General features: G+C 53.9%; 1 protein-coding gene across 1 annotated transcript in view; it reads left to right on the top strand.

Annotated features, from left to right (window-relative positions):
• The window catches only part of TET3 (tet methylcytosine dioxygenase 3), an 84,567-nt gene that overhangs the window by 1,860 nt on the left and 73,444 nt on the right, over positions 1-9,263 (top strand). Inside the window, exon 2 of the mRNA XM_006760025.2 lies at positions 411-1,124. Coding sequence (XP_006760088.1) covers positions 822-1,124 — 303 coding nt within the window. The 5' untranslated portion in view covers positions 411-821. The remainder of the gene's footprint in view (positions 1-410; positions 1,125-9,263) is intronic.

Here is a 9,263-nt window from a genome sequence, read left to right as displayed (position 1 = left end):
GCGCCCGGGCAGCCCCGCCGCGTGCAGCTCTCAGCAAACTTTATTTTGAAAGCTCTGCTCGGCTGGGGAGGCCCCGGCGACCTCGAGCGAGGGGTGTGTGTGGGAATTTGGGTGAAACGCTCCCGGCCCGTGGGGGTGGGGCAGAGAACAACTTTCTTACAAATCACCTTGACCGCCACCTTCAAGGAGTCGCCCAGGTTCCCTGAACACCCCATCCGGCCCTCGGCCTCCTCCCCAGACAGGGCGTGGGTGCTAGTGCGCCCTGCCTGGGGCTCTGGGCAGAACTTCATTGAGCGCGCCCGGCTCTTTCCCCCATTTTCTCTCTCCCCGGCAGCAGCAGGAAAAGGGAACACGTGAAAGTTGTCTGGGCCCCAGGTGATGCGCTCCCTTCCCCTCTCTGTCTTTTTCAGGCAGCCTTGCCTTCACCATCCTGACTCGGGAAGAGAAATAATCAGGAGAAACTGCCCCTGCTCTGCCCCCACCACACACCTGTCCACCTCATGCCTGCGCCCAGGGTGGGTGAGGGTGAAGAGCCCTCCCAGCCAAGATGATCCCTGCTCTGGGCGCTGCGGCTGCCGTCCTCCCCCAGACCCTGGGCCGCAGCCAGTGCGAGAGCGGCCCCCAGCTGAGCCCTACCAGACTGCTGCAGAGGAGGTGAAGAGGGGTGGAGAGGAGGCACCCACCCCAGACTGGAGCGCCTAGCCGCCCCCTTGTAGGCTTGTGACTGTTTTAGGGAAGAAGGACCTGTTAGTGGCCTTGGCAGGCAGGAAGCTGGACGGTGGCTCTGCCCTGGCACCTATGCCCCCGCGTCTGGCAGCGTCATGAGCCAGTTTCAGGTGCCCCTGGCCGTGCAGCCGGAGCTGCCGGGCCTTTATGACTTTCCTCAGGGCCAGGTAATGGCAGGGGGCTTCCAGGGGCCTGGGCTCCCGATGGCTGGGAGTGAGCCTCAACTCCGAGGGGGCGGGGATGGACGAAAGAAACGGAAGCGGTGTGGCACGTGTGAGCCCTGCCGGCGGCCAGAGAACTGTGGGGCTTGCACCAGTTGCACCAACCGTCGCACGCACCAGATCTGCAAGCTGCGCAAGTGTGAGGTGCTGAAGAAGAAAGTGGGGCTTCTCAAGGAGGTAAGCTGGCCCGCGCCGGGCGGCCCTGGCCCTGCCCCTGCCCTGGGGGTGCTTGTATCCCCAAGGGTCTTGTTCAAGAGCATGCGGTCCTTCCACTCCTTCCGAGCCTCTTGGTCCAGCATTGAGTGTGCGTGTCATTGGGAGCCGGCCCGGGCTCCTTGACCGGGCTGATAATTTATAAGAGAGTAACTGGGTCGCCGAGGACGCTTGAGCCAGCACGCTCATCTCTGATGTCTGCACTTGTCCCTGGACAGTGATAGCCAGCTTTTATCTCTAGAGGTTTCTCGTCCTGCTGGAAGCCTCGGATGTATTTCAAGGTCACACCATTGCTGGGGTGATGCAGAGAGGGATGGTGTCAGGTCAGGGATGGAAGCGGACGGGTTTGGAAAGAGAAATTTGGAGTGGTTTTATAGTTGTATGCCCGGATGGAGTAGGGTATTTCTTTCCATAAACCTTTATCTTGGGTACCATTTTTTTTTCTCTCAGAAAGACGGCAGGGAATTTTATGGGAAACCCAGGATTTGGGTTCCTCTACTAAGTATATCTCGAAGTCAAAGTCTGTTACCTCTGTGTTTCAGGACCTGGCTCCGATCCTTGGTGTATCGGAAGTGCTCAGATACTAATTGAATGAATGGATGACGTGTTTTTGACATGTTGTCGCCCCCGGGGAGGAGTACTCCCTGCATGTGGAGTAGCGGGGTAGCGGGAAGGAAGGAGGAGCTGGGAGGAGGTCAGAGGAGGGAAGTGGAGAGGCGGTGACCCTGCCCTGACCATCTTTTCCTTCCACAAGGTTGGTGGCAGCCGCCACAGCGGAGAGTTGGCAGGAGTAGGGACTAGCGAAGTTGAGCAGCTTGGGAGGCGCAGTGTAGCGGCTGAGGTCGCTTCAGGCAGCGGAACTGGCGCTGGACAGAGGCGGAGGCCTGCGCTGTCTGTGGGGCTCCCTGGCTCTGCCACGCAGCCCTCTCTCTAGGCCTGTTTTCTCCTCAGGGGAAATGGAGGGGTTGTGCTTGATGGTCTTTGAAGCCCTTTCCAGCTGTGAGCCGCCCTGCGTGCGTGCGTGCGTGCGTGCGTCTGAGGGCTAGGGCACCTGTGGCTTCGATGGACTGGCGGCTGGTCCTGGGGTTTCCCTGACCACCGAGTACAGAGTTGTGCCCTGGGCTCAGAGGACTGTGGTCCTGTGGCTGGAGGATGATTCCAAGTGTCGGGGGCAGGGAAGTGGGTGTTGCTGGGATGCTCTGCTCCCTCTGACCTTATCTTGTCCACTCCCAGTGGAAGCAGCATATCCTGGTCTGGGCGTCACCGACTCTGTGCCCTGGTTAAAACAGACATCTGGATCACATCTGCAGCTCCCACCCCAGCTTGGGAGAAGTGTCCAGCCCGTTTCTGTTACTGGCGCTGGGGGAGTCGGCATCCTGCTGGACTAGTGCCGTGGGTCACTTCTGAAAGGGGGTGGGACAGCCCTGAGCTTTAGTCCTGGGCATGGGATCTGGTATGTGGGGGAGAGGAGCACCTGCCCATCTACTCTGTAAAGCTGGGTTCCCTTGCTTCCTTCCTTCCAGGGCTCACCTCCTTCGCTGCCCCATAGTCTCACTCCATTCCTCCTGTGATCAGACCTGAGGGATGGGGGCCTGATGTTTATAGGCTGGATGTTTCTGGAACCAGTGGTCCTCGTGAACCATGTTTAAGCTCTTTTTTTTTTTTTTGGCAATGATGAGGCATACCTGAGGGAGAGGGGCTGGAGGGAGGCCAGAGTCCCGTCATCCTGGGTGTGAGCTGCCGGCCTGGGCTGCTGGGCAGTTGGAGTTAAGATATCGGGGATCTGGGTTGGCTGAGGCTTAGGACAACCCTGCTGAGAGGTGTCTGCCTCCCTACAGACCTTGCCATGTCGCTGCCCCGCCAGGCCCCCGGGGTCAGGGAAAGTGCAGCAGCGGTGGCCTGCTGATCCCCGGGGCAGAAGGCCCACATGCCAGCCCAGGACAGTGTCTCCCAGTTTCTGGAGAAACAATGGGAAGGAGACAATGGAGGGAGCTTTTTCTTAAAGCTAAGTTTCTTTGGCTTAAAGAGAAGTACTTTGTTTTAATAATAGATCCTTTCTACTTCTTAATGTTTAAAATGTGCTTTTTAAAAATGAAATCAAGGTGTTGATAGAAAGTTTATTTTTTTTAAAGTCTTTATTTAGCAAAGTACAAAATGACAACTTTGCCTGTCTCCATAATTTTTAAACATTTTTATTTTTTAATCTTCAACTGAGGATATGTTTTTGTTTGTTTTGAGAGAGAGAGAGAGAGAAACATCGATTTGTTGTTCACATATTTATGCATTAATTGGTTGATTCTTGTATGTGCCTGGATCAGGGATCAAATAAACAACCTTGGCGTATCAGGACGACGCCCTAACCAACTGAGCTACTTGGTCCGGGCCTGTCTCCATATGTCTATATTTTATTGGCCCGCAAAGGCCGAAAGCGTGGGAACCACTGCCAGGCTGCGTTGCTTTTAATGGATGCACATCTAGCAGAGCTGCTATGCCTAGAGGCTCAGCCTGAGTGAAGGAACTCCAGGTGCAGCCCAGAGTTTACCAGGCCCCCAGAACCTTAACCCTTAGACCTGAGCCACCACGTAGCAGAGGAACAAGCCTCAGGACTGGGGGAGTTGGGGAAGGAGAGGATGCGTTCCTGGCATCTGAGTTTTCTTTGGTTTGGGCTCAGGAATATAACTGAAGCATTTGGCCCAGACTCTTCAGGTGGAACAAGACACAGCCTCCCAGGAGTCTCTTGGTCAACGAAATTGGTTTCATTCATTTATTTAACAACTCCCTGTCATTTCCTCTTCTGGGCACCCTTTCCTCACTTCCATCCTGTCTCCAACTCCCCCGGCTTCCTTTGAGCTATCTGTCGACAGCTGCTTTGGATCGTCCTGTAAGTGGGTAAACGTTATCTCGGTTTCCCTGGCTTCCTTCCCTGCTCCTCACTCTTCCAGTGGAAGGGTGGGTGGCAGCGCTGCGGCGTCCTTCTATCAGAAGAGAAGTTCGGCATTTTAAGACAGCTCCCAGAGTGGGCCCTCCCACCGAGGCCGGCGACCGCTGCTCTGGCTCCTGAAGGGTTCATTCCCGTTCCATCGTCTTCCTTTCTAGTTCCGGGAAGGATTTAGATCCCGGACTGATGCCCAGACCTTTTGACCTCCACATTCTTTTTACCTGAATGGTGGCTCATAGCAGGAGACAGCGGGTTAGAAAAGTCAGATTCGGTGGGTGTGGAGACACAGGGACAGAACCCGCAGCACGCCCTGTGTCGCTTCCTCTCCTGAGCACCGGTTTCCTCATTTGTCAGACGGGGTCACCCTTCTTTGCAGGGTTTGTTGTGAGAATTGAGATAAAGTATGCATAATGCCCGGCACGTAGTAGGTCATCAGTGCAAGGCGACAGAACAGTCCCAGAACATCTAGAAAAGAATTAATCTTTGTGCATAAACAGCTGTGCATTTGTGAGCCTCTGGGTTGTAACTGTAAAGGTGCAACAACTCAAATTAAATGTTTATCTCCAGACATTCCCTCACGTGCTCATAGAAGAATCGTGGAGGGCAGAGGGAAGGAGCAGTTTGCCGGCCTCTCTGCTGGGGAGGAGGCTGGACAGCAGGAGAAGGAGCCACTCTGGTCCTGACTGAAAAGTTGCTCGTGGGTGAGGGAAGTGAACGCTTTGAGGGCAAAAAAAAAAACACCCCAAAACTTGTATAGAAAACTGTATGCATAAGGGTGGAAGCATGACTGAGAATTTTAGTGAAAATGGAAAGAAAGGGGAATATATATATGGTGTGAGACACTGTCTTGACCCTCAGCCATGTGGTGGAAACTGCTCTCGGTGCCGATTTTGAGATAAGATACTTTGGAATTAGGGATCTCCCAACAATATCGACCGCCTGATGGACCTGATGGGTTCCTGCCTCGCCGGGTCGGTAGGCCTGTCTTCCTGAAGACAGAGGCTGTGAGGAGGAATCCTTTCCCCCAACAAGGGGAGAGCTGATGGGTGGAGAAGTGCTGAGAATTAGAGAAAGGAACCCCATCTGAGCAGCTGTGAGGCCAGGGGGGAGGCTGGACAAGGAGAGGCACTTGCCATAGACTTAGACAATGTTTTTTTCATAAAGTTTTTAACCCCATGGCTACAGACTCTAAAGGGGAAGTTAGCTGGAGGGATGGGATTGCTTCTTAAAAAAGGAAATGCTGACGGAACAGTCCTGAATGGTGCCCCGAGGAGAGGAAGATGGTGGGAGAGGGGAAGAACTGAACCAGCTGTGTGCCGCTGGCTGCTGCCTGGTGAGTGTGGAGGGTCGCAGACCCGCTCCTCATGTGGAAGAGGGTGCGTGACACCGAAGGCGGATTCAGGAGAGGTCTGACCCCTTAGGAGGCGGGGCAGGAACTTCAGTGACCAGAATGTGCTGAGGCCGGTGGAAAATACTCAAGACAATAAAAAGCCTTTTATATATTCCCAGCAAAAACGAGAAGGCAGGAATAGGCTCACAACTTCAGGGAGCATAACCAGAGACACACAGAGAGAGCAGCCACTGGGTCCCGTCGCCTTAGGGGGTGAGGTGTAAACTGGGAAGGACCGCGTGTGACCTTCAGATGAGTTTGGGGAAGGACATCTCTATGAATGACGATGATCGGAAGGGAGCCAAAAGACCAGAGACAGGTAAGAAGTCCCCGTGTTTAGAGAGAGTTTGGAAAATATAAAGTAAAAGTTTGGAGTCCGTTTTTGACAGATCTGGAGCAGACTGTTACAGAGTTGGTTGGCGAGGCTTTAGGTAGGCAGGTGGTGAGCTTGGAGGGTTCCTGCGGTTCTTTACAAAGCAGCCCAGTCGAACTGACATACCTGGATCTCTGCACATACGTGCTGGTGTGTCCTGCCAGCTTCTTGGGCAGATCAGAGGGCCCGTTGTCTATTTCAAGTCATCCCGTAGAGCTAGCGTGGGGATAGCTGTCCAGGTTCAATCTTTCTATCAGCCCTGTGGGGCGGGGGTTCCACACTGGGATCCCCTGGGCCCCACCCCCAGGGATCTGATTTAATTGGTCTGAGGTCAACCCAAGTGGTCCGGGGCTCCCAGGTGTATCTAATGAGGGTGCAAGTCCTCAGATGCAGATGAGAGCTGAGGGGATGGGCACCTACCTGGACTCTTCCATAAATGGCTCGCCTGAGTCTTGGGCACCTGAATGGTTCACACCCCTATTCCCACTTTGCTAACCAGTGGCCCAGCAGCATTGGCATCACCTGGGAGCTTGTTAGAAACGCAGACTCTCCTGCCCCACCTTAGACCTGGTGAGTCAGGATCTCCACTGTAACCAGATGCCCAAGGCACCTGGATGTGCCCGAGAGGTGAGGAGCTGGTAACGGGGAGAGGGAAGGGTGATATGGAGGATAGAAATAAGTCTTGATAAACATCAGGGTTAACGAGGATGACCTCACCCATTTCTGAAACCTGTAGGCCAGGGAGACCAGAACCTCTTGAGGTTTCTCCCAAGTCTGTTCTTCGGGAGCCCAGTTCCTGCTAATTGAGTGAGTTATGAGAACCCGTCAGGAGCCTGTGTGTGTCCTGAGAGTAGGCAGGAAAGCTCTGTCAGATGTTTGCTGCTCAGTAGTCTGACTCGATGTTGGAGCCCATGAGCCAGTAGTAGCTGATTGCGACTGTGAAGAGAAAGGTTGTGCTCACAGAATCTTGGGACTCGTGGAAAGGGCTGGAGGTGTACGCATCTCCTGTGTGCCCTCTTCATAAGATGTGGGTTGGGAGTAAATGTGTTAGATCTGTGGGTAGGTGGGGGTGGGGGTAGTGCGGGTATCCGGCTGAACAGTAGATCAGTGGGCAGCCTGGAACACTGGACCCAAAGAAACTTCATGGGATTTCATTGGGTGGATCCGAAGTCCTGTACCTGTTTTTAAAAAGAGAAGAAATATGTGCACAAGCCAGGAACCCTGCCTTCCTAGCAGGTAGGAAGGGCTGAAACTCTAAAAGGGATGTTCTCACCTGTATCGAGGGGATCTGTCAGCGTGTTCCCGTGAGAGACAATTGAAGGAAACCGGCCTGTTCGCCTTGGGAGTGGGTAGAGAAGTACAGACCAAGTCCCCTTTCCTGTGGAAAAGGGAGTCAGTTCTGTGGTGTAGAGGAGTGTGCAGAACATTTCTCAGTGGGTGGACGTTACAAGCAGGGAGACTGAACCCATGTTAGAAGAGAATTGTCTCACATTTGTAGCTGTTCCAAGACTGAAGAGCAAACCCTGCGTGGTGGTGCGCGTCCTGCGTCTGGCAGAGGCCGGGTGCTGACTGGTGGGATGTTACGAGGACATCCTCGAGGGTGGGGCTTCCACACGTGGTGTCTCTTGCTAAGACTCTGTGAAGGACAGTATCAAGTCTCTCTTCATGGTCCTCAGATGCTACATTGCAGAAGCAACATCTCCTTCAGCTTATGAGGATTTTGTCAAGTTCTAGACAGTCTTATACGTAGACCTGACCTCGGGCCTACGTTGGAGTGGAATCTGGGAACTTTCTGAAAACTTCAGCCAAATGTTGTGATTTCTCAGGGGAGAGGGCCCATGGTTTTCAGTAGATTCTTAAGAGTATTTAACAAGCATGCTCTGCCTGAGCTGCCCAGTTATGGTAGCCATTAGCCACGTGTGGCTATTTAAATTCAGATTGATTAAAATTAGTTCAGCATTAGCTGCCTGTCAAGTGCTCTATCAAGGCTCGCTCTTGTGGTTAGTGGCTTAGGAGTTGACCATGCAGATGACATTCCCAGCGTTGTGGGGAGTTCTATGGGACATGAGGTTGCCCTGTTGATCTCGGAACCCTCACCCAGACCTCTTTCTGTGCTGGGCACATCACTGTCCTGGTTGGCTGCTCTAAGAAGGGTATTTTGGGTTAGGATCCCTGTCCCCACTCCAAGGTCAGTGTGAGGGGTGATGGCCTCCTGGGTTCTAACCCACCATAAAGCGCATTGCTTCTCCTTGTGGGCCTGGCAGGTTTTAATGATCTGCTGTGGAGAAGGAGAGCAGGAGGAGGGCTCTCCACCCAAAGGCTCCCCAAGGCTCCCGAGCGGAAAGTGGCCTCTTCACCCCCAGACTTGACCAGAGGCCCTGGTGAAACTTGACCATGTTCACTTCTGGCCCCATACGGCCCTCTGCACGGACCCAGCCCGAGTCCATTGTTAACTCTGTGCCTCGGGCATCTCATTCTAGAAGGTGGTGAGGTGACTGGGCGAGTAGGAGGACCACATCAGCGGTCTCAGGAGTTGTCACCAATTCCCCACTTGCCTTCCCATCAATTTTTTAAAAATGATTTTTAAAAATCCTCACCCAAGGATATGTTTCTGTTGACCGAGGGGCGGGGGGGCGGGGGGGACATCAATGTGAGAGAAACATTGATTGGTTGCTTCTCATATGTGCCCTGACTGGAGATCAAATCTACAGTCCTTTCAGTGGACGGGACAGGACAACATTCCCACCAACTGAGCCACCTGACTGGGGCCGCCCCGCCTCCCCGCAATCACTTCTTTACAGTTCCCTTGTGGATTGAGAGCAGGACGTCCAGGAAGGGACCTCTTCTTCCCAGAGCCCTGCTGCAGCCCTGCTGGCTGTTATAGGGAGAGTCTCGAGGGTTGCTGTGGCCGCTGTCTGAGTGTCTGTGCAGGGCCGAGGCTGCTGGAACACCTGGAGTGGGCACACCTCTCCAAGTCCTTGTCTCCTGTCATTTGCATAAGAAACCTGATAACCTGAGTTTCAGTCACTAAGGAGAGAAAAAGAGAAAGTCGCAGCCCAGTGTGGGGTGACTGGCCAGCCTTCAGGTGATCGCAAGTCCTGGGGTTCTCCCTTCAGGTCGCAGGAGCTCTGTTCTGCTCTGACGCGCACACATTCTAGCTCCGTCAGGTCCCATAGTCCCACACGCAGGTGGAGAGTTCGTGGACAGATTAATGCGCCTCCCACCACTGGCAAAGCAGCCGTTCTAGATTCTCCACCTGGAAGGGAAGTTACACTGAGTCATTGGGGGCATTTGCCAGACTGCACGTGCCCGGTAGCTTCCCACCTCTCCTAGTCCCAGCAGGACAGCAGGAAGCTTTGGGGAAGACTGTGGAGATGCTGGGTTGGAAACAAGACAGAAGGG

This window comes from Myotis davidii, unplaced genomic scaffold (genome assembly GCF_000327345.1).
Source record: "Myotis davidii unplaced genomic scaffold, ASM32734v1 scaffold1477, whole genome shotgun sequence".
NCBI classification, from domain to species: Eukaryota; Metazoa; Chordata; class Mammalia; order Chiroptera; family Vespertilionidae; genus Myotis; species Myotis davidii.
This window is presented reverse-complemented; position numbering and strand designations above follow the sequence as displayed.